The 26,002-nt window shown below is 40.4% G+C and overlaps 1 protein-coding gene across 4 annotated transcripts in view; it reads right to left on the bottom strand.

Annotated features, from left to right (window-relative positions):
* Pfkfb1 (6-phosphofructo-2-kinase/fructose-2,6-biphosphatase 1) overlaps positions 1-26,002 on the bottom strand; it is a 55,368-nt gene that overhangs the window by 9,457 nt on the left and 19,909 nt on the right. For 3 of the 4 annotated variants that reach the window (XM_042684836.1, XM_042684837.1, XM_042684835.1), the window contains exons 2-10: positions 20,173-20,298; positions 17,509-17,602; positions 16,669-16,735; positions 14,637-14,711; positions 13,853-13,909; positions 12,833-12,954; positions 9,879-10,086; positions 8,196-8,342; positions 4,502-4,606 (exon numbers count right to left, since the gene is read on the bottom strand). In XM_042684836.1, the coding sequence (XP_042540770.1) occupies positions 4,502-4,606; positions 8,196-8,342; positions 9,879-10,086; positions 12,833-12,954; positions 13,853-13,909; positions 14,637-14,711; positions 16,669-16,735; positions 17,509-17,602; positions 20,173-20,298 (1,001 nt within the window). Of the gene's footprint in view, positions 1-4,501; positions 4,607-8,195; positions 8,343-9,878; positions 10,126-12,832; positions 12,955-13,852; positions 13,910-14,636; positions 14,712-16,668; positions 16,736-17,508; positions 17,603-20,172; positions 20,299-26,002 lie in introns of those variants that run through there. The other variant, XM_042684839.1, reaches the window with a different exon arrangement.

Raw genomic sequence — 26,002 nt, 5'->3', positions numbered from 1 at the left:
AGCTACTCAGGAGGTGGAGATCTGAAGATCATGGTTAGAAGCTAGCCTGGGCAAGAAAAATCCATGAGACTCTCCAATAAACTATTCAGAAAAAGCTGGAAGTGGCATTGTGGCTCCGGTTGTAGAGCCCTAGCCTTGAGCCTGAGAAGCTCAGGGACAGTACCCAGGCCCTCAGTTCAAGCCTCAGGAACAGAAAAAAAGGAGGAGGAGGAGAAGGAGGAGGGGGAGGAGGAGAGGGAGGAGGAGGGGGTGAGGGAGGGGGAAGGAGAAGAAGGAGAAGGAGAAGATGGAGAAGAATGAGAAGATGGAGAAGAAGAAATATTTCATAAAACACACACTAGTTGATATAAAGGTCCAGATATGATAATAGTTGGTGGTTCTAATATCCTATTCACAATAGCCACAAAAAAAACAGCAATAATCCTAAACTAGGTAAAAGACTTCTACCATGAAATTATAAAACATCGAAGAAATTAAAGACACTAGTAAATGAAAAGACTTGTTCACGGATCATTGGAATTAATTCTGTAAAAATGGCTATATTACCATAAATGATATACAGACTCAATTAAATCCCCTTCAAAATTCCAATGACATTCTTTACAGACTCAAAAAAATTCCCAAAATTCATATGGAAGCACAAAAAATCCTGAATATCCAAAACAATGCTGAATAAAAAGAGCAATGATGGAGGTATTATATCTGACTTCAAATTAGACTATAGAGCCATTGTAACAAAAACTAAAAATAGACCAGCCATATGATGCTACCATATCACTCCCGGGTATTGACCTGAAGGAATGTAAGTAAGCACACACCCATGTTTACTGCAGCAATCTTCACAATAGCCAAACTATGGAGTCAGTCTACATGTGATAGAGAAAATGTGGTATACATACACAATGGAATATTGTTCAGCCATAATTAGGCAAAATTGTGTCATTTGTAGGAAAACTGATATAACTTTAGGCAAAATAAACCAGACTCAGAATGATAAATATTGTATGTTTTTCTAAAATGGCAAATCTAGATATATAAATACTAACAAATCAAAATTATGCCTAAACATGAGAGTACTTGAAGAGAAGGAAAATAGGGGAGGGGGAAGGAGTCTGAGAGAGTGAGGGGGTAAACAGGATCACAGTAGAAAATACATGTGTGGAAATGTCGTAGTCAAATATATTATTTTGTACAATTAAAAGGAATAAACCACAAAAAGAAAATAAGGTTAAGTATCCCAGTTATATAACAACATACAGTAAAGAATTATTTTGGGGGCTGGGAAGGTGGCTCAGTGGTAGAGCGCTTGCCTTGCATGCATGAGGCCCTGGGTTCGATTCCTCAGCACCACATAAGCAGAAAGAAAAAAGCCGGAAGTGGCGCTATGGCTCAAGTGGTAGAGCGCTAGCCTTGAGCTGAAGAGCTGAAGGACAGCACCCAGGCCCAGAGTTCAGGCCCCACAACCGGACTCAAAAAAAAAAAAAGAATTATTTTGAATGATTTTAAAGAATATTTTGTAACACACAATACAAAAGGAAGAGAGAATGAAAACAGCAACAATAGCAACTACAGTGCCTCTTGTTTCCTTCTTTTGGAGTTCATTTCATAGAATATTATTTTATATGATAATCTGTTCATATCTATTGAGCCTTTGGCCCACTACTCCTATGCTTAGGCTCCTTTGGCCTCTGTATATTAATGACTAGGGTCCTATATAGTTTATCATGCCCTGGTTTTATTTATTTGTTTTGGCCATTCAGTGCGTTTACTTGGAGATTTATAGGCACATTCTAGTTACCACAAATGAGAGAAACCATGAAGCCTATGTTTCTCTGGTTCTGGCTTACTTTGCTTAATGTAATATTTTCCAAATCTCTTCATTTCCTTACAAATGGTACATTATCATTCTTTCTGATGGATGAGTAGAATTTCATTATATATATGTATATATGTGTATATATACATATATATATTTGTATATATATACATATATATGTATATATGCATATACATATATATGTATATATACATATACATGTATATATATACATATATATATATGTATATATATATATATATAACATTTTCTTGATCCATTAGTCCACTGAGGGACATCCAGGTTATGTAAAAAATGAACTGGATATCTTATGGGTGAAGATGGGAGGGAAAGATTGGGGGAGAGCAACGGAAGGGAAAAAATGGTTAAAAAAGAATTGTACTGATTGTACCTGATTCATGTAACTGTAACCCCTCTGTATATCAGCCACAAAAACACAATAAAAAGGAATAATATTTTGGGCTCTTACTGTTGGTGGAATACCTTCAGGAATGGAGTGAGCTTGGATGAAACTTTTAAAAATGTTAAATATAGCCTCTGAAAATATGGAAACAGATTATATAACTTAAACGTGGATGTATAAAAATAATGCTAAAGAAAACAGGAATAAGCTCTATGCAGAGGTTGACACCAGTGGTTCCAGCTACTCAAGCAGTAGATATTGGGAGGATTGTGGCCCAACGCCAGCCACGGGAAAATGTTAGCAAGTACACATCTAAAAAAAAAAAAAAAAAGAAAAGAAAAGAAAGTTAGGCATGGTGGCATATATCTGTCATCCCAGCTTTGTGGGAGGTATATGAAAAGGATCATATGTCCAAGCCAAAAAACAAGACTCTCCTTGAAAAAATATCTAACACATAAAGGACTGGAGATGTGGCTCAAGTGCCGAGAGAATGCCTGCCTAGCAAGTGAGAGGCCCTGAGTTAAAACCCTAGTACTGCCACCCCCCAAAAAAGGCAGAAAAGATAGAGTAAGCATAGAGAATCAAGACAAGATAAAATGAATTTTAAAAATCAATAGTCATGATACTAATGAATACCAAATATATCATTGGGCTGGGAAGGTGGCTCAGTGGTAGAGCACTTGCCTTGCATGCCTGAGGCCCTGGGTTCGATTCCTCAGCACCACATAAGCAAAAAGAAAAAAGCCGGAAGTGGCGCTGTGGCTCAAGTGGTAGAGTGCTAGCCTTGAGCTGAAGAGCTGGGGGACAGCACCCAGGCCCAGAGTTCAGGCCCCACGACCGGATCCCCAAAAAAAAAAAAAAAAGAAAAGAAACCAAATATATCATTCAAAAACTTACTCAAAAGACACATTTCAGTTTGGATTGAAAATATCAAAATCCAACTATAAGCTATAAAAAAGACACAAAACAAGAAGCTGAAAGTATATGAGGAATGATAAATAAAATTATACAAAGTCATCAGAAACAATCCTATATAGCTATATTAATGTAAGATAAAATATACTTTCAGGAAATAACACTATAAGAAAATATGTTCAGTCATTATGTAATAATAAACATTTGATTCACAAAGATGAATTGCCTTAATTTATATGTCTCTAATCGCATAACTTCAAAACCTATAAAGAAATGATGGCAAATTTTGATTGACTTTATAAGCTATTTCTGAGGATGAAGGCAAACGTGAAAGTGCTTCATAACTGAAAACAATATCGATTGTTTTACCTTTCCAAATACTGTGCTTTTTTGATAACCAGTCACAGGAAATTGTATCCAAAATGGAGTGTGACAAAAACACTCTAAAATGCAGAACTGGCTAAGTGGAGGCTGGATTGAAAGCAATAACCACTCATCTCATATGGGGATGGGTAAATGATGATCTGTTTCCTGCAGTAGCAAAAAGGTTGACTGAAGTAGTACCTATTGTCCCCTGAGGGTGATGCCAACTGCCCAGATAGGCTGGAGCTTTAAGCAACTTGGCAACAAGCTATCACATAATTAGACTATGATGAATTATTTCAAGTGTCTTTAATGATGGTGTGTACCCAGGACAATGTATAGGATAAAATGGCTTCTCCCACAAGTAAGAGAGAGCATAAACATGCACAGTTGTATGTTTGGCTTTTCTGAGATTAAGTCTTGCTATGTAGCCTACAACGATCTTGAACTTGAGATGTTTTTGGCCTTAGTATCCTAAGCACCAGGATTTCAGATATATGTTATCATGTGTACCAATCAATATGTAGCCTCCTCCTCCTCTTCCTCTTCTTCTTCTTCTTCTTCCTCCTCCTCCTCCTCCTCCTTATTATTATTATTATTATTTTTAGTAGTTGTACAAAGGAGTTGCCATTCAACAAAGCAGTTTATGAATACAATATCTTGATATATGTCACCCCTTTCAAGATTCTTACCCATCCGTTTCCTACACATCTCTTCCCCCATTCTTCTTAATTTTGTAGGCTATACATTGGAGTCTTGACTGCATTCTCTCCTTCTCCTCTTCATTTGTCTTTTTTCCCATTGACCTTACCCTACCTATGTTGCCTACAACTAAGAACCTGAGAAAGCCAAAGACCAGATAATCATGTACTTTGGAGATGGCAGCCATTAAAAAATATCTTTACCTTGTCTCTAAGGCTGTTTAGGAATGAAGATATTGTGAAAGAGATCTAGTATTTAGGCCACTCCTCAAACATTTTTACCTCTCCCTTGGGATAGCGGTAGCGATATTTATCTTGGTCCCGTAGTGCAAATTCTTCAGGATAGTGTTCCTGGATTTCTTCATAGGTCATCTCTTCACAGACACCCTAAGAAAAAGCATTTGGAGACAAAAGTATTCACCTGGTGAAATCCACACAGCTGTTAGCATAGTTCTAAAACCAATGATATGGAATAGTAGAAAATCTGTATGTCTATGAACAAAGCTCTGAAGTGATCCCTGTTGTTTGTGATTATGTATGTGTGCAGAGGGTGTGTGGCTGTGTGAGTGTGAGTATGAATGAATGTGTTGAGCTGAGTGTATGGCATTTTCCTATATTGTCTCAGTATGTCCATAGATGTATATAATACATACAAATGTGTGTTTTTATAAATATGCAAGCAGAAGGATTTGTGATTGTTTGATAGCATATATGCAGCATATTTGTGATGCATACACAAGGTATAATTAAGCACTTCATAACTAATGTTGGTGTGTATTTGTTCCTACATATGCCATGTTTGTGTGAATGAGTGTTTGAGTGTGTGTGTGTGTGTGTATACAGGGTGTCTGAACATCTGAAAATGTGCTTGTGTGGGTGTTGCTGTAGTATTTGTCTCCACACAGGTTTCTGTGTGGAACGTATATCTATGAACGTGTTTGTCACTCATGTTTCACTTATATGTGCATGTGTGTACCTGCATCTGAAGTCTCTGTGAATTTGCAGTAATGTGCTGGAGGATATGAATGTGCTATGTTCATGTCATGATATGCTCCTCTGTGTCCATGTGGGAATATATGTAAGACTATGTTTATAACAAATATGTCCATATTTATTTCTACATGTATATGTCTCTCTGGGCACATGTGTAGTGCAGGTATGAGTGGTAAAAGATGGTCCCTGTTTGTGGAATGTATGTGTGCATATGTAAGCATACTTAAAGACAGTATCTAGGATTCTATGCAAGTACATATGTGTATATAATACAATGATGCTTTCCCATTGAAGAGTCTTCTCTGTTCTTCCTGTTCTGCCTCCTACTTTGGGATCTCTGGAAAACTGACAGTTAGCCACAAACATAGAAGAGGGTGGAAACTAGTAAATGATTAAAGGCTTCAGAATAGGCTTTGAGGAGACATATTCTTCATCTAACAAAGGTATTAGGGACTAAGAGAAAGAGTTACTCAGGCATATGACAGCTTCCATATATTGAGAAATCCCCCACAGGTAAGTGAATGCTGGAGGTGGTGGGAAGTGATATTAGGTTTCTATAGTCTCTTTGTAAGTGTGTAAGGGGGCAGAAGCCTATTTTTTCCCTTTTTTGGTGCCTGTAATGTAGCTTGAACTTAGGGCCTGGGAGGGTCCCTTAGTTTTTTTTCAATCAAGGCTAGTGGAGTCACAGCTCCACTTCCAGCATTTTTGGTGTTTAATTGGATTTTAGAATCTTCCAAAATATACAAACTATCCTGCTCTGGCTGGCTTTGAACCATGATCCTCAGATCTCAGCCTCCTGGGTAGCTAGGATTACAGTAATGAGTCACTGGCACCCTGCAGGGGTGAGAAACTGGACCCTTCCATATCCTAAAAACAGCCCAGCCATGTCAAACCTCTTGAACTGACACTGTATATGGAAAAAAGTGTGCCTACTGGGCACACAGGCCCTTCTGATTGAAATCTACCTTTTATTCTGAGGCATGTTGTAATCCTTTGGCCTGGAGAATGGTCATGGGCTCCTTATTTTGACTTAGGCAAATTGTGTAACCCTCTCTAGATTTATCTTTGTCATTTACAAAATGAAGAGAATTACAACTACCTTATAAAAGTGTTCAGACTATTAAGCATACTATATGTAAAATGTACTAGTAGAATATGTACAAGCACATGAAAAAACCCAATATCTCTGGAATTAAACATTTAATATTATTGTTAGTAAAAGAAAATAAACAGCCGGGCGCTGGTGGCTCATGCCTGTAATCCTAACTACTCAGGAAGCTGAGATCTGAGGATCATGGTTCAAAGCCAGCCCGGGCTGGAAAGTCCGTGAGACTCTTATCTCCAATAAACCACTAGGAAACCAGAAGTGGCATTGTGTCTCAAGCAGTAAGTAGACTGCTCACCTTTTGCTGAAGAGCTGAGGGATAGCGTCCAAGCCCAGAGTTCAAGCCCCACAACCAACAAAAAAAGAACAAGAAAAGAAACCAATAACTTATTTCTTCTTCTTCCTTATCTATCAACTATAGCCAATTCTCAAGTTTCTACCTCCTATCTCTCTCTCAAATCCATTCCTGGGCTGGGAATGTTGCTTAGTGGTAGAGTGCTTGTCTAGCACTAGTTTTCAGGAGGCTGAGATCTGAGGATCATGGTTCAAAGCCAGCCTGAGTAAGAAAGTTCCTGAGACTCACCTCCTGTTAAGCACCAAAAATGCCAGAAGGGTGGCTATAGCTCAAGTGATAGAGCACCATCCTTAAACAAAGAAAGCTCAGGGACAGTACCCATGCCCTGAGTTCAAGCCCCAGGATGTTCACAAAAAATGTGGTTATAGCCAGGCATTGGTGACTCATGCTTATAATCCTAGCCACTCAGGAGGTTATGATCTGAGGATTGTGGTTTGAAGCCCATGCAGGAAAATCTGTGATTCTTATCTCCAATAAACCACCAAAAAGCTGAAAGTAGAGCTGTGGCACAAGTGATAGATCTCTAGTATTGAGCAATAAAGCTCAAGGACAGCACACAGACCCTGAGTTTAAGCCCTAGGACAGGCACACACACACAAAACAATGTAGTTACATTCAGACTACTTCTCCTTGACTTAGGCAATGTCATCAGCTTCCCAATGCTGTCAAAAGAGCATCTATATCTAGCAACATGGACTGTAAGGTCCTGTGACCTAGGCTCTTTTTCTAGCCTCATCTCCCCTTCCCCCATATGTCCCTATTATTGTCCCTGCCTCTCCACTATTCTTTTGGCTTCTTGACCAGATCACATTCTCTTTTCAACACTGGGCCTTCACATGACCTGTTTTCTCTTTCCCTGAACTAAATTTATTATTCCATTCCAAGCCCATTTTGTTCTGTGTCTTACCTTGAGCTTTTTTCAGAAAACTTTTTACAATCACTCTTCCAGATTAGGAGTCATTAGACTGACAACATCATGTGAATTTGCCCAGCTCAGCAAGTACAAAAGCTACAGGCAAAAACTACCATTTTGAATCTTTAACTCTCATTTGCATGGGAAGCAAAAATAAGTTTCCTTCTCTTCATTTCTCCCCACTGTAACCCTGTTATGCTAAAACAAATCCTTGCTAAAACTTAAAATATATAAATCACCCTCCCAGATTTAGTCAGAACCCCTTATCTTCTTTCATCCTCCACTGTTCCTTCTCGTCTCAGAATACTTTGTTACACTTAGATGTAATATCCTTCTTACTTGCTGCCTTTGGGATGAGAAAATGTCTAGTCCCAATACGCAGAAGTGTTTTTCATGCACATGGATGGTTGTTGAGAAATGTTTATTGATGCTACAGTACTTTACCTAGTATGTGTGAAGCCCTGGGTTCGATCCTTGGTAGCAGAAAAAAGAACTGTTTATTGAACTAATTAGTTTCTCCATATGGGATAGAGCAGAGACAACTAGACAATAAGCACAAAGTACAGTCTCCTCCCCCCACCTGCCAGGAAATTCACTCCTTCCATCTCACCGCATCAATCTCATTCAGGGCCTTCCATTGCTCATATGGAACACCGAGGGCCTCTGCTGTCTGGATGGTCCTCTTCATGTGGCTGGTCCATACCTTCAGGGAACTGATGTTCTGAGACTGAATGAAGTTGGCAAGGGCATAGGCATACTAGAGTGTAGAATTGCAGAGAAGAGGAGAGAGGAAAAATTCATGAGAAAGGTAGGGAAGCCATGAGAACAAGCTCAAGTCCACCATGATTGGTGGAATGGTGATGAACAAGCCAGAGAAGAGAGCTTAAATGTTCCATGCTTACAAAAACATAAATCTTGCTGGGTGCTGACGGCTCATACCTGTAATCCCAGCTACTCAGGAGGCTGAGATCTGAGGATTGCAGTTTCAAGCAAGCCTGGGAAGGAAAGCCTATGAGACTCTTATTTCCAATTAAGCACCAAAAAGCCAGAAATAAGGCTGGGTGAGTGGCTCACACCTGTGATCCTATTTACTCAGGAGGCTGAGATCTGTGGATCACAGTTCAAAGCCAGCCCAGGTAGGAAAGTCTGTGAGACTCATCTCCAAGTAACCACCAGAAACCTGGGAGTGGCAATGTGGCTCAAGTAGTAGAGTACTCACCATGAGCTAAAAAGCTCAGGGACAGTGCCCAGGCCCAGAGTTCAACGAACTCAACATCAAAAGCAAAAGTCAGAAGTGGGGCTATGGCTCATGTGTTATAACACTAGCCTTGAGCTCAAAAGCTCAGGGATAGCATTCAGGCCTTGAGTTCAAGCCCAAGAAGTGCTCCCCCCACCCCCACACACCATATTATTTTCATGTTGAATGGTAACCTCTTTGTACAACTGTTTAAAGATAATAAAGATATAACTAAATAAAAAAAAGACATAGTGTTTGGAAGGGGATACAGGAAGTGGTTGATCAAAGGACTCAGTTAAAAGCTATTGTAGGAGGAGAGAGAAATGCATTAATAAATTCTAGCATTCTACTGCACAACAGAATGATAATAGTTGAAAAGAAGGTGTTGTACATTTCAAAATATCTAGAAGAGATGATTTTTTTCACCAGTCCTGGGACTTGAACTCAGGGCCTAAGGTCCTGTCCCAGAGCTTCTTTTGCTCACTTGAGCCACAGCACGACTTCTGGATTTTTCTGTTTATGTGGTACTTAGGAATCAAACCCAGGTTTTGTGCATGATAGGCAAACACTCTACTGCTAAGCCACACTCCCAGCACCAAGAAATGATTTTTAATATTCTCATAATAGCTGGGCTCTGGGGCTGTAATCCTAGCTTCCCAGGAGGCTGACATTTGAGGATTGTGGTTCAAAGCCAGCCAGGCAAGGAAGTCTGTGAAACTCTCATCTCCAATTAACTACCAGAAAACAAGAAGTGGTGGTGTGGCTCAAAGTGGTAGAGTGTTAGCCTTGAGCAAAAGAGCTCAAGGATAGTTCTCAGGAACTAAGTTCAAGCCCCATGACTGACAAAATAATAATAATAATAATAATAATATTCATAATAAATGCATGAGGTAATAAACCAATATACAATAGCTGACCATGTGGAAGAAGAGTCACTGTTACCTGCTGTGACCTATCACTAGGTCTCCCCATCCCTACCTCAGGACCCAGGCAGTGGCCCCCTGACCAAGGCCAGCTCAGCCAGCCCGCAATTGTCTGGCACGAGGCCTTCCCTACCTGCTTGCCCCGAGCTGAGAGTCCAGAGTCACCTCCGATGCGGCCTCTGAGGTTGAGTTCACTCTCACCATGCCGGCACAGGTAGATGGAGCGTGGGGTGACGTGGATGTTCATGAGGTAGTAGACTGTGCGACTCTGAACGTGGTCCTGAACTCGATTCACCATGTAGCGTGTGCCCACATCAAAGATCTTGATGTAGGACAGGTGGCTGGGCCAGACCGAAGCAGGAGCAAGGGCAGCTCAGGGGCTGATGGTGGGGAAGGTTGATCCCAAGAGAAAATCCCAACCGTATACCCTGCTTTCAAGCACTCTCTGCAGTTCAGCTCTCACCGAGCAAGATGCTTTGTTTTGTCCTATCCTGAGTAGTTATTGTAGAGACCTAATTCCTGACCACCCCAAGTAGCTTACTGCTTGCTAGTCCCAACTCATCTCCTGAATCCTCAGCTGTAACTGCACTCTTTTGACTTTTACTTACCACAACACAAGTAGCTGGGATTTTTTTTCCTTTGTATTCTATATTCTTATTGTACTCAGAGATCCCTGGGAATGTCCTAACACTTACACCGATTATCTCCTTACTTGTCCATTCCCTAGCTTTTTTCAATCCTAATCAGGACTCCTCCTTTCCCCTGAGTTTCTCTCTCCCCTTCAGCTGTGATAAGCTGTACTTTGTACTGTACAGGCAGCTATCAGGTTGTGCCTGTATGTTCGCACACAGAGAGAAAAGAGATGATCTTTTCTGTGTGAGAACACAAAAGCAGTTTGACTAGAAACACTTTCTCAGGAGCCTAGAAGAATTATCATCTAATGTGACCTTGTTCACTAGATACTGTCTGCTCCTCAGACCAGTCCTGCATGGCTCTAGAAGAACTTCTAAATTCCTCATTTTAGTCTAACAATTGAGCTGCTTTCACACACTGCCTGGTCTGACTTCATCTTGCAGTTCCATGCCATACCTATATACTTTCTTTGTCTCATTCCTGTCTTCATGATTTTGCTGTTGTACTTAAAATTTTCTATACTCTTTGTCTCTTACTCAGACTTAACTAGGCCATTATAAACACTACTCACTTTATTTGAAATGACATCCCTTGCCTGATTTCCAGTTTCATTCTTGTGAATACAGCTTCCAAGTGTTAGCACATGAACTCTCTTGAAGAAGTTTTTGGGGGCTGGGAAGGTGGCTCAGTGGTAGAGCGCTTGCCTTGCATGCTCGAGGCCCTGGGTTCAATTCCTCAGCACCACATAAGCAAAAAGAAAAAAGCCGGAAGTGGCGCTGTGGCTCAAGTGGTAGAGTGCTAGCCTCGAGCTGAAGAGCTGAGGGACAGCGCCCAGGCCCAGAGTTCAGGCCCCACGACTGGACCCAAAAAAAAAAAAAAGAAGTCTTTGGGTCCAAGGTCATGTAAAAATCACTTAGATTCATTCAGCACCACAAGTATTGTAATAGCTCATACCAATCCCCAGTCCTAAGGCTTGAACTAGGACCTGGGCACTGTCTCTGAGATGTTTTGTTCCACTATGTCTGTTTGGTAGTCAACTGGAGATCAAAGTCTCATGGACTTTCCTACCCAGCCTGGCTTTGAACCACAACTCTCAGATCTCAGCCTCCTGAGTAGTATGATATCAAATATAAGTCACTGGTGCTCAGCTAAAACAATTTTATAAGCTATATTAATAACATAAGGAGATTTTATCGAATCTAGTTTTGCCTTTTTCATTTTTCACTATTTTGAATACTAAATATTAAAAGCTTTCAGGATAGTTTCCTTAGGTTTTGAAGGGTAACTTGTTAATACCCTAAGCACTCAAGAATCTAACTCTTCCAGGTCTTCTTTCTCCATGCTGGGTCAGGTTTCCTGCTCTGTGTTCCTTCAGTCTACTTTGCTTACTGAGTTCTTACAACTGTTAATCAACTGTGGTCCCACTGTCTTCTCTGACCACCTCGACATTTTATCAGAGCAAAGAAAGCTCATCCCTCTTTAGGTTCCTAGCCACAGCTAAGGTTGCCCTTGATACATTGCCTGTAAATAACTACTAGTGGAAAATTAAATCAAGTTGCCCTTCTAGATCTGTCTTATTCAGGCCTAAATTGCTTGTTAAAACAAATATCACTCTTCCTGGATTGTAGTCTCAGATCTCAGGGTTTTCCTGATGCCATTCTTTCACTTCACACACCTCCTCCCAAGCTCTACCATTTGCTATTTGCCTATATGGTGCTCTGAGCATAACACAAAATGCCACTCCAGAAAATAGATAATCCTATTCAGCATACACAACCCCACTCCAGCACATCTGAGAGAATCAAATGTACTCTTGACCAGGGAGTTTGTACAGTGAGCAATATGTAAAATTAGAAATAAAGGCCATGCTCCTTGCATTGAGTATCTAAGCCACATATAATAGTTTTTTATGATATAGGGATACAAGAGGAATAACCAGGCTGGAGGGTTGGAGATATCGGTTTCAGTATATACTCTGCTGATGATTCATCATGTGGCAAGCCTCTGACCTGATCTCGGTTTCATGTGCTCTAATTAAGGAGTAGAGCAGTAACAGTGCCATTTTCTCAGTAATTTAGTTGGGTAAAGCTAAAAGAATTCTATTTAAACTTCCGAGGATGGAATTGACCATTTAAGGCCTTTTGACACTTCACTCTAGGGTCTCAAAGGATGTGGATGACCAGGGCCTCTTCTCATTACAATCCATTTTGAAAGATATTGCCGTTCTGGAAGCACTTCACATGTAAACTCACATCTGTCTTGAACTTCTAGCTATCTCAGTCAATCTCATGAATACCTCATACATCATGGAAAATTAGAGCCAGGAATCTCATGAAGGCACCTCATTAAATCTCTGTCCTGATGCGACAGACAAAGAAGCCGAGGCCACAGAGGGAGGATATGTACCCAGGTTCTAAAGGATATTAAACTTAGGTTAATAATCCAGGCTCTTACCTGTCCAGTTCATCATCCAGGGGTTGGTAGTTGACTTCATAGCACTCAATTCTTTTTAGAAAATCTTCTAAAACATTTTCTTGGTCACAGTCTAGGTAATCAGGGCTGCCAAGTTTCACTTGCTGGGAAACGGAAGAGAGACACAGAATCAAGGGAGAGAGTGGGAGACAAGAGACTCTGGCAGTGTTGAACATACCTTTTGTCACTGTGGGTGTGAAAAAGAAAATCTAGAGAAAAATCTGAGCTTCCAATTATCTGATGACCTTTCAGGTCTCTTCTGTTCTTGAGCTCAGTACTTGGATGAAACAGGTTAACAACAAAAGTTGGTAAATGATCTAGTACTAGATAACATGATTAGAGTAGTAATGGTAGAGATAAAACATGGGACAGGATAAAAAAACATGGGCTTTTGAGAAAGACAGCCATTCTTGAAATATAGTTCTCCTTTTATGCTGAAGCATCAGTCTATGACAATCCACCTTACTTCTTAGAACCTCAGTTTCCTCTCTCTAACATGAAAATTATCCCTATTATGTGGGTTTGTTTGTTGTGGATAAAAGAGAACCGGGTTAAAAAAAAGAGAGAGAGAACCGAGTATAAGTGGCTCACCCTGTAATCCTAGCTACTCAGGAAACTGAGATGTGAGGGTCTCAGTTCAAGGCCAGCCCAGGCAGGAAATTCCATGAGACTCATCTTCAATTAACTGCCCCAAAGCCAGAAGTGGAGTTGTAGGTCAAGTGGTTAGAGCACTAATCATGAGCAAAAGGCTCAAGGACTGTGTCTCAGGGCCTGAGTTCAAACCCCAGGACTGCCATCCACAAAAAAGAGAGTCAAGCTTGGTGCTTGGTGCATACTAAGGGCTATTGTAAAATCATTATGGGCCAACATGATCAGAGGATACTTCCTTTACCAAGTGGGAGATGTTCAGGTAGAAATATTTCCTTTCATGTACTAGAGATCTTTTTAGACATGATGCAAACCTAAGGCAGAGTAAGGAGGAAAGGTAATTGGTATTTTTACCTTGATGTTTTCTGCAATGATGTCAGGATCATTACAAATGGACTCAATGAAGAAGACCTAAAAGAGAAACAGAAGGGAGATTTCCAGCAGGAAATTATATTTGGTAGGATTTACACATAACTTCCGCCTTTGCAAAGGCTCTAAGACATCTCCAGGGGCATCTTTGACAACATCATGTTTCATACAATGGTGCTTGCAAGTTTTACAAGCTTGTCTGGATTAAAGTTGAATGGCCTTAGATTGTTTTGTGTTTCTATTAGGTTCTGGTTCTTACATATGTTTTTCACAGCGTTTTTTTTTTTCTGCCTCTTCCTCATTACCACGCTCCTACCCCAGTTCCAGGTGTCAACAATCATCTTCAACTGCCCAATGTGGCACTTCTCCTTCCCTGCTGCTTTGTTGCTTCTGACTATATTGTGGAGTACTAAGCAATCAAATTAAGATGTCAAAATATAGAGTACAATTTGGCTCTTCTGGCTATCGTAGTTTGTAATTTTTTGCCAGTAATAGGGCTGTAACACAGGGCCTTGCTCTCTTGCTTATTTGGGGCTTTTTGGTCAAAGATGGTGCTCTACCATTTGAGTCACACATCTACATCTGGCTTTTTGCAGGTTAATTGCAGATAAGAGTCTTGGAGTTTTCTGCCTGCCTCAAACTAAGATTTCAGCCTCCTCAGTACCTAGGATTACTGGTATGAGCCACTGGCACCTAGCCTCAGTTTGTATTTCTTTGAGGTTTGGGCTGAGGAAGTAGGCTGTAAGCAAGAGCGGGAGCGATACTATACCTTATAACCATGTTCTTTAGCAAACTGCAGAATTAGTGACCGTCGTTCTCTGGTAGTGTTGGTGGCATCAAAAACCTAGATACAGGTAAGAGATTACTTACTCTGAATCTAATGTTGACAGAACACCACTGTGTTCTGTCCTTCTGCTAAGGGTAGGCTTCCAGAAGGGCACAGAATTTGAAGAGTGTTTTGAAGGAAAGAAAAAAACTTAGAATTGGCTCATGTCAATTTCCAAAGCACTGTGAGCCTTTGTTGGCTACTCAGAAATATACTAGACTCTGTGAATGTAGTAAGAAGAACATTGTGGGAGCTGGATGCTGGTGGCTCATGCCTGTAATCATGGTGACAAGAAGCTGAGATCTGAGGATGACTCTTTAAATCCAGGAAGTGGCGCTGTGGCTCAAGGAGTAGAGCGCTGGCCTTGGGCTGACAAGTTCAGGTACAGCACGCAGGCCTAGAGTCAGCACCCGGGCCCACAGTTTAAGCCCTTACAACTGGGGCTGGGAATGTGGCTTAGTGGTAGAGTGCTTGCCTAGCATGCATGAAACCCTGGGTTCAATTCCTCAGTACCACATAAACAAGAACAAAAAGACCACTCTTCAAATCGAGCCCAGGCAGATAAGTCCATGAGACTCTTATCTCCAATTAACTACCAAAAAGGTGGAAATGGAATGTGGCTCAAGTAGGTAGAGTGCTATCCTTGAGCACAAATGATCAGGGACAGCACCCAGGCCCTGAGTTCAAGCCTCAGGACAGGCACAAAAAGTTGTAGAATTTTATTAGGGTTATTTTACAGGTGAAATAATTGAGGTCTAGAAGTTTCTGACAGATTTTCTTAAAACTGATCCTTCTAGGTGAGGTCTCTTCCTTCTTTTATGTTTTTTTTCTGTCCGTTGTGGGACCTGAATTCTGGGACTGGGCACTGTCCCTAAGCTTCAGCTCAAGGCTAGCGCTCTACCATTTGAGCCACAGTGCCAATTCTGGCTTTTTCTGCTTATGTGGTGCTGAGCAATTGAACCCAGGGCCTCATGCATGCAAGGCAAGCACCCTACCACTGAGCCACCTTCCCAACCCCTCTTCCTTCTTTATCACCTTAGAAACCTCAAAAACAGGAAACAATTATATTATTTTTTCTTCCTTCCTTCCTTTCTTTCCTTCCCTCCTTCCTTCCTTCCTTCCTTCTTTCCTTCCTTCCTTCCTTCCTTCTTTCCTTCCTTCCTTCCTTCCTTCCTTCTTTCCTTCCTTCCTTCCTTCCTTCTTTTTTTTTTGCCAGTCCTGGGTTTGAACTCTGGGTCTAGGCCTGTCCCTGAGCTTCTTTTGCTCAAAGCTACCACTCTACCAATTGAGCCACAATGCCATTTCCAGCTTTTTCTAAGTAGTTTATTGGAGCTTTATAGTCTCATGGACTTTCCTGCCCATGCTAACTTCTAACTGCAATCCTCAGATCTCATTTTCCTGAGTAGCTAAGAGTATAGGTGTGAGCCAAGAGTATAAGTGTGAGCTACCTGTACCCACCCAAGTCTGGCATAAAGGTACACATCTACTTTTCTTTCTTTCTTTTTTGACCATAATGGAGCTTGAACTCAGGGCCTGGGTGTTATCCCTGGGCTATTTTGCTCAAGGCTAGTGCTCTACAACTTTGAGTCACAGATCCACTTTCCAATTCTATTCTTAAAACTTTAGTTGGGATCATTTGTATGTGAACATCTCTCCTGTTTATTACTTACAAATTTGATCCTAAGAATCTATGAGATTAAATTGCCTGGGTGTTTAGACAATCTCTAGAACTCAAAATTGTTTGTAGTGCAGTCTTAAATTCCAGTATAGTCCTGCTGAATTTTTGAGCCATTTCTTCTGGTCTTTAACATGGAGAGTAATAACAATACATATCTCATGAGAATGTGAAAATTTCAATGTAAGTAAAGTACTTAGAATAATGTGTGACATATAAGTAAGTGCTAAAAACAAAAACAATGTCAGCATTTTCTATTATGAAAGCCATCCAAGGGGGAAAGAAAGAAAATTTCTTTACCGCAACGTGACCTTCCTCATAGCTGAGATATTTATGAACATCCTTCAGGGCTGCTAGGGCACATTGCCTGAAAAAGACAGAGAAGCACACAACCCTCCTCCCAAGATGTGTTCCTCTCTCTCTTTTCACATTATATTCTGTAGTATCTCTCATACATCTTACATTAAATGATTTATCTGTTGAATACATATCCAGAGTGCCCTCTATACTAGGCACTATGTCAAACACAGAGGGGGTCACACAGTAACATTGGCTGTGACATGTCCAGAAAAAGCTGAGTGATGACAGTATCCCTAATTTTAAGGGCTCCAACTCTTGAGCTAATGGAGCTCAAGCTGAACTTGTTTGTCAACTCAGGTAGGGACCTACACATATAGTGTGAAGTTAAAGACATTCCTGGTATGTGTAATATTGTAACCATAGTCTTAACAGTGGTAGTATACACATGCTTCTAGGAAAAAATCCCCTTAGTCACTGCTCACTACTGGTTTCTATGATAAAGGAGACTCAGGCTCTGTCATGGAAGTACTTTGAGTCATAGAGGTTGAGGTGATGAGACTGGAGAGTCAAGAGTAGACCAAGCTATTAAGACTCTCAAATGCTAGGCTAAGACATTTCTATCCATTCCCATCATAATCAGGAGCCTATCAAAGGTTCTTGATGGTTATGATCAGAACAGGCTTCTAGTAGGATTATAGAAAGGCTCTTGTAATTATCCTTTGAGAATTTACAGGGTCTCCTCCCCAGCCCAGATTACTCTGCCTCACTCCCCCTACATCTGAAGAAGGGCCTCCCTCAGCCAGGGGACAGAACAGATCCCTAAAAATGTTATGTACTTACTTCCTGATAAGTAGGGCCTCCATGTTGTCTGGGAGAAAGAATTCGTAGTTCTTGTAGCTCACTGCCTCTCGTCGATATTGGCCTAAATTAAACACTGAAAGCAGGGAGCCCTAGTGAAAATGTTTGGAAGAACCCAGAAGATATCCTCACTGGGAGGGCTATCAGAATAGAAGAAGGGTAATTTATAGCTATAAAATGTGCTTATTTAGAAAACTTCAAATTATGACTGCCAGCCCCTTATTTCTTCACATAGCCCCTGAAGGGAGGAGTCACCTTTGCCTCTGCACAAAGTGAAGAAAGCAAAGTTCGGAGATAGGAAATAAACAGTAAATAACTGGGGATTGGGGATTCAAACCTAGGTCTATCTGACTTCAAACAATTCCATTTTATTATAAACTTAGCCCTCTAAATGTCCTACTCCACTAGAAAGATGAAGAAACTGAGATCCAGGGAATAAAATCAATCCCCAAAATTCAAACAGTAAATGAGCTGATAACAAGACACAGATTAGGCCTCCTGCCATTTCACTTTTCTGAATCATGAGAGAGAATCTAAATTTGAATCTCTAAGTAATAGTTTCGTACTTGCAATGGTGAAAAACGAGTGAAATGAGAAGGAAAGGAGAAAGAAGATAAGCAGCAGGAGGAAGAGGATGAGAGGTAATATTTCATTCATTCATCCAACAAATACTTTTTGATCTCTATTCTGTGAAGTGGCATATGAGTTCTGAGTCACAGAGAAATAACCAGATCTTTGTAATGGGGCCAACAAGAAGCCCACAATGAAGCAGGAAGGATGGTGAAGAACCACACAGTTTGTTAAGTGCTCTGACAGATACAAAATGGAGGCATGCAAAACAGTAAGGAGGAAGGACAAACTTCATTTGAGGTGATCAGAAATGGCTTCTTAGAGAAGAAATTTGGACCAGTCTTTTAGAGTACATGGGTATGAGGGTGATGGTGGGAAACAAGAACACTCCAAGAAGAAGAACAGCTTGAACAAAGGCAAAGCATGTTTTGGGGATGGTGGGTCCACCACTGTGGCAGTGGCTTGAGAGCCTGGAAGGGGTCAGTTGTAGAGAGCCTTGAAGGACAGGGTGAGAATCTTGGGATTAAACCTGCAGTCAAGGGGACTCTTGGAGGCTGTAGGCATGTCCACATTGTACTTCAGAGTCTGACTCTGTAGGCCTCTGTGAGTACTGAGTACAGAAGGACAGGAGAAAGGAAGATCAGGGAAGCAACCCATCAATGACTGAATCACATTCCCCCACTAAGCAGAGGCTCCTTAGAGCTTGCAGCCTTCCATAGACATAGATCCTTCTCCCCTTTCATTCTGCAAATGCCCCCCTCCTCCCATAGGACCCAGCCCAAGCTTGACGCTACCCTCTAGTTAGTATTCCCTCTGTGAGCCTTCTCATTGCTGTGTGTGATGATTTCTAGGTGATATACAATCAAGTTGACAATTCATCAATGACAAAGTAAGAGTATCATCCATTTTTCATAGTTACTACCTACCGTGGGTTTTTAGCATGTGGGAAATCATTGGGAAAACCTTTCACTGGTGAACTAGGTAAAGACAAAGTAGGTGAAAGGCAAGGAACAATTGGGTAAAAGAAGAGATTTAGGGGCTCCAGTGTAACTCAGCTACAGAGTTCACACTTATCATCCAGGAAACCCTGAGTTCAATCCCCAGCACAGAGAGAAGGAGAGGGGAAAAGAGAAATGTATATAAAGAGAGTTAGAGGGAGACCAGTGGGAGGGAGGATGGGGAAAAGAGAGAGACAGGGAGGGAAAGAATACTGAGAGAGAGATGTATAGAGTGAAGGGGTAGACAGAATGTTGAGAAGTGTGAGGAGAACTGAGGAAAGCAGAGGACAAAGCTACAACGGATCCCTTTCTCCATCCATCAGTAGAGCTAGGAATTAGACCTTGCACAGTGAATGTCAGGCTTGGGAACAAGCAGATTCTGATTCTGTCACTTACACACATGAGTCCTTACATAAGGCACTTCACCTCTGTGGCCTTCATTTCAACTATGAAATGGCAAAGAAATGATAATACTAAAAAATAGCAATAGTGTGGAAGTAAAAGCAATGATTATAAAAACAATCATCTTATTATTTAAAACAATTATCCTATTACCCAGAGGATTATTTTGAGGTCAGATTTCTTCAAAGAAGTCTGACTTGTCCTTCCTCCCACCACCTTTCTCTCTGTGCAGATACTGGGACTTCAACCCAGAGTCTAATGTTCTTGCTTCACTTTTTCACTCAAGGCCGGCACTCTACCATTTGAGCCACACTTCCACTTATAGCTTTTGTTGGTTAGAGATAAGAGTCTCATAGACTTTCCTGTTTGGGCTGGTTTTGAACTGCAAATCCTGAGATCCCAATTACAGGATTACAGGTGTGAGCCATTAGCGCTCAGCAGACATTTAGTGTTAAAACTCATTTTCCTGTGACTGCCTCCCAGCATGTGATTGGACACACATGTCCTGGAATGTGGTGGCAGTGGTTATAGTAGAAGTAGTAAGAGTGTCAGGAGTAATTTCAACCTTGTTAATAATCATGATGAAGATTTTGAGACCGAGGTCTTTGACCTCTTACTCGGTTTTCAGCTAGTTTCATGTATTGGGGCTGTAGAACAAAGAATGATAGAGGTATACCTTTAGTTGGTGTTCCTATCCAGTTTAGGTATCGCGTGAGCTTTGTGGAGATGTACGTCTTGCCTCGAGCTGGTAAACCCACCATGATCACCATCGTGGGGGAATTGGTAAACTGGGGTACTGTTGCTGGAAGATAAGAACAGAGCCTCAAAAGCTTTTTCCTCAGATTTATATAATCTTTTAGCATCAGCGCAGAGATAGTAATTGGAAAGAACATTTCTTCCTCTCATTAACAAGGGGACAATCTGAAAAATCTGTACATTGACTTTACTTGGACTTGTCAGAAAATTGAGGTTGCAGTGAAAGTAGGTAACCTAAAACCTAATGAAAAAGGCATCTGTGAGAGGAACCACACAACTGTTTACTTGATACAGAGAGTGCTGAAAAACATACACACTCATTAAGAAGAGTTAGCTTAAAAGGATTATTTTTTGTAGTACAAAGATTGAACTCATGGCATCACAATTGCCAGGCAAGTACTCTACTTGAACCATTTCACCAGCCCTTTTTCCTTTAGATATTTTTAGATAGTCTTGTGTCTTTGCCTTGTCTACCCTCAGATCTTGATCCTCTTACCTATTTCTTACATAGATGAGATTATAGGTGTATACCATGCCTGGCTTGTTTCTTCAGATGAGATCTTGGCTATATTTTTTTGCTTGTCCTGATCTCCAATTGGGATTCTCCAGATTGCTACCTCCCATATAGCTGAGATTATAGACATAAGCCATTGCAGTCAGCCTAAAAATTATTAATGAATTGGTAAAGGCTAGATGCATGGCATTGAGAATGTGAAATCCTCAGGGCCGTGATCTTGTTGCAATTTTCCTCCAGAATTCTACCAGATGCTGACAGTGATAGTTGAGGAAAAATCCCAGGAAGGATATCCTCCAGGGAAAGGAGACAGAACAATATCCACTGCTAGGATTCTGGTCAGACCATGTTCTCTATATTTTCCTTGGGAAAACTCTTTCTCTGTATTTCCTATGGTATTCAGGGAACAGTAACAAAAACTGTAGAGTAGAATGACATCGCCCCATTTATTAGGAAAGGAAAGTCTTGGAAAAAATTATATTAAGTTTAGTAAGGCATACCCAAAGAAACATAGGTCCCATGGTTTCTCTTATTTACAATAACTAGTATACGTCTAGGATAATCTTGCCAGACAAGCAGAAAGGGTCAAAAGCTATGTACATATGACCATATAACCTGATGCTAAGTGAAATGAACCCTAAGACACAAGAGGTTTTTTTCTTTGTCGCTGTTGTTTTTAATATACCATGTGATTTTTTTGTTTCTTTTGTATGTTGTTCCCCCATGGTATATCCCCTGTTGTCACTGTATTTTATTCTGGTGTCCTGCATCTGGTATACACATTTTCCTAATTTGGGGAGGGGAAGGGAAATAACAAAATGCTGAAACAAGGATATAGGTTGACCCATGTAACAATAAGATGTACAAGACACTATGCTGAAAATGAACTTTACAACTTGGGGGGGGAGGGAGGAGTTGAGGAGGTGGGGAGAGAAGGGATAAAGGAGAGGGTAACAATGCCCAATAGGTAATGTACTCACTACCTTACTCATGTAACTGTAACCCATCTGTACAGTATCTTTACAATAAAAAATATTAAAAAAATTATAGAATGACAACATTGTGGAAACTTGCTGCAGCTGCCAGTGGAATGACCACCACCATTGAAATTCAGTCCTGACCAATCTACTTTCTCTCTTTTGAGGGGAACAAATGCTCAATCTGTACAAGGAAGGACAACAAAAGCTGCGAGCATGGGTCGAAAATTACTACCTCTGGGAAGAAAAATGGGAACGAAGTTCCAATCTAAGAAGGGCACAGACATGGGCATGCTTGCCATTACAGTTAAGGACAGGAACACTTGTTATTTTGTTTTTTTCTTTTTTTCCCAAGATCAAGACTCGAACTCAGTATCTGACACTTTAGCTCCTTGGCTAACGCTGTACCATCTGAGCCATGCCTCCAACTCTAAGGGCAGGAACACTTATGAGGGTTCCACCTCCAACACTCAGGGAAAGCCTGACTGATTGAGACTTATCAGAATAACACAGAATGTCCTAGTCTTCTGTTCTGCAGGCTTAGAAGCATCATTACAAATATTAGTGAAATACATCTAACAGAGATTCAAGAAACAGATTGTCTTCAGGGAACAGTACAAACGGAAGAATGAAGGCCAGACCAAAAACAAATTCTGAAGAGACAAACCAATGATCAGGACCAGACATAGTTATGACATAGGCATGGGAATTGTTAGACAGAAAATTTAAATCACCTATGACTAATAGTTCAAAGCTCTATTGGAAAAGGTAGTCACAGAAGCTCAGATAGATATTTTCAGCTTGGGGATTGAAAGTGCACTAAATAAAAATTCAAGAAGAAAAAAAAAACAAGAGAAAATTCTGTGTGTGTGTGTGTGTGTGTGTGTGTGTGTTTAAAGAAGATAGTACAAAACATCCATGAACTATACGCCAAAATCTATGGGTGATGGAAGGAAGAGTGGGGCAGAATAAATATTTCAAGGCTTAATAGCAAAAAATTTCCAAAATTAGTACTGCTGTCAACCCATAGATCTAAGAGACTAAGAGAACACTAAGCACAGTATTATTGTCAAGAACCATGCCCAGACATACAAAATTCAAATATCAGATAATCAGGACAAAATAAAATCCTTTAGGCAGTCAGGAAGGAGAGAATAGGCAGAGAACACCACATCTATAGAGAAAAAAAGAGAAGAATTATACTAAATATCTTGTTAGAAACTACATAAGCAAAAAGATAGTGAAATGAAACCTTTAGTGTTGAAAGGGAAGAAAAACCCAACTCAGAATTTTAAATTCGGCAAAAATATCCTTCAGAACTGAAGGGAATATATCTGGGTGCTGATGGCCCATGGTCTGTAATTTTAGCTATTTGGGAGGCTGAGAAAGGGAAGATCATAGTTACAGGTTAGCCCACGCAGAAAAGCTCACAGGCCTCTTTTTTGTGTGTGCCGGTCTTGGGGCTTAAACTTAGGGCCTGGACACTGTCCCTGAATTTTTTTGATCATGGTTAATGTTCTATTACTTAATCCACAGCTCCACTTCCAGCTTTTTGGTGGTTTGGAGATGAGTCTCATGGAGTTTTCTGCCCAAGCTGGCTTCAAACTATAACCCTCAGTCTAAGTATTCTCAGTAGCTAGTATTACAGGTGTGGGCCACTGATGCTTGGCATGAGGCTTTTTCTTAACCCGTAAATGGGTGCAGTGGCATTTACCTATCATCTAACCTACATGGGAAGTTAAGATTGGGATTATTGCAGTACTAAGCCCAGCTCAGGCAGAAAAAGAGAAAGAGAAAGAATGTGGATGAGATGGCACATATCATCATCTGTCATCTCAGCAACTCCAGGAAGCTTAAAATACGTGAAGTATGGTCCAGGAGCATGTCCAGGCTGGCAGAAGACCTTAACTTAAAAATAACCAGCAAAATAATTTTGAGAATCTGGATGAAATGGAAGAATTTCTAGCAAATATTGACATGTCCAAATTAAATCAAGATGAGTCAAACTAACTTAACAGTCCCATATTAAGCATCGAAACAGAAACAGCAATAAGAGACCTTCCATCCAAGCAAAGCCCAGACCAGATGGGTTCACTGCTGAATTCTATAAGGCCTTCAAAGCAGATCTCACACCAATACTCCTCCAACTCTTCAATGAAATTGAAAATCAAAGTTCACTACCAAACTCCTTCTATGAAGCCATCATAACCCTCATCCCAAAACCAGACAGGGACTCATCAAAGAAAGAGTACTATAGACCCATCTCTTAGATGAACATTGATGTAAAACTTCTCAACAAAATTTTGGCCAATCAACTTCAACAAGTCATAAAAAAATCATACATCATAATCAAACAGGATTCATTTCAGGAATGCAAAGCTGGTTCAATATATGCAAATCAATTAAGGTAATACATCACATCAACAAGAGCAAGGATAAGAACCACATAATTATCTCAATACATGCAGAAAAAGCATTTGACAAAATCCAACACCCCTTCATGATGAAAGCTTTGAAGAAGCTAGGAATCCAGAGAACATTTCTCAATACAATAAAGGCTGTGTATGACAAACCTACAGCCAGCATTATACTTAATGGAGAAAAGCTAAAGCCATTTCCTCTAAACTCAGGAACCAGGCAAGGATGTCCCCTCTCTCCACATCTCTTCAACTTAGTATTAGAATTCCTAGCTACAGCAATTAGACAAGATGCAAACATAAAAGGGATCCAAATAGGGCAAGATGAAGTAAAACTCTCCCTCTTTGCAGATGACATGATCTTGTATGTAAAGAACCTCATGGAATCCACTCCTATGCTACTCAAACTGATTTGAGACTTTGGCAAAGTAGCAGGGTATAAAAGTAACTCTGAAAAATCAACAGCTTTCCTGTATGCCAATAATAAGAGGGTGGCTGAAATCAGGAAAGCAACTTTATTCATAATACCCCCACAAAAAATAAAATACCTAGGAATAAACTTAACTAAAAAAAGAAGGACTTCTATGAAGAAAACTTTAAAAATCTGATAAAGGAAATTAAAGAAGATCTAAGGAAGTGGAAAAACCTCCCATGCTCCTGGATAGGGAGGATTAACGTCGTGAAAATGGCAATACTGCCAAAAGCTATCTACAAATTCAATGCAATACCCATCAATATCCCAACGTTATTCTTCAATGAAATAGAAGAAACAATTCAAAAATTCATATGGAACAATAAAAGAACCCAAATATAAAAATAATCCTTAGCGGGAGGCGGGGGGAGGCTGGGAAGGGATGTGAAGGGAAAACAAAGGAGGAGGCTGCAATGCTTGATAAGAAATGTACTCATTATCATGCCCATGTAATTGTAACCTCTCTGTACAGTATGTTCACAATAAAAAATAATAATCCTTAGCATAAAGAACAGTGCTGGAGGAATAACAATACCAGACTTCAGACTCTACTACAAAGCCATAGTAATCAAAACAGCTTGGTACTGGCACAAGAATAGACCTGAACACCAATGGAATAGAAATAAAGACCCAGAAATTAACTCACAGACCTATAGCCACCTAATCTTTGATAAGGGGGGCAAAAATAGAATGGAAGAAAGATAGTCTCTTCAGTAAATGGTGCTGGAAAACTGGTTAAACACTTGTAGAAAATTAGATCCTTATATATCACCCTGCACCAGAATCAACTCCAAATGGATCAAAGACCTCGAAGTAAAAGCAGACATCCTGAAAATATTACAGGAAGGAATAGGAGAAACTCTAGGGCTCCTTGGCACAGGCCGAAATTTTCTTAATAGAGACCCAGAAAGTCAACAAATCAAAGAAAGGTTGGACAAATGGGATTGCATGAAACTGCAGAGCTTCTGCATGGCAAAGGACATAGCTAGCAAGATCAATAGAAAGCCCACAGACTGGGAGAAGATCTTCACTAGCCATACAACAGACGAGTGCCTCATATCTAAAATATACTTAGAACTCAAAAAAAAAGTCACCCAAAAACAAATTCTCAAAGAAACAACCTCCCCATTAATAAGAGGGCTAAAGACTTAAAGAGAGACTTCTCTGAAGAGAAAACAAGAATGTCCAGTAGACACATGAAAAAATGCTCAACTTCTCTGGCCATAAAAGAAATGCAAGTCAAAACAACATTGAGGGAGGCAACAATGTAGGATAAGAAACGTACTCATTACCAAAACAAAAAACAAAAAAAACAATATTGAGATTCCACCACACCCCAGTTAGAATGGCTATAATTAGAAATCTAATAA

The sequence above is a fragment of the Dipodomys spectabilis genome, unplaced genomic scaffold (assembly GCF_019054845.1).
Source record: "Dipodomys spectabilis isolate Male_0828 unplaced genomic scaffold, ASM1905484v1 ptg000091l, whole genome shotgun sequence".
Lineage (NCBI taxonomy): Eukaryota > Metazoa > Chordata > Mammalia > Rodentia > Heteromyidae > Dipodomys > Dipodomys spectabilis.
The sequence above is the reverse complement of the archived record's forward strand: the minus strand, read 5'-3'. Positions and strand labels throughout refer to the sequence as shown.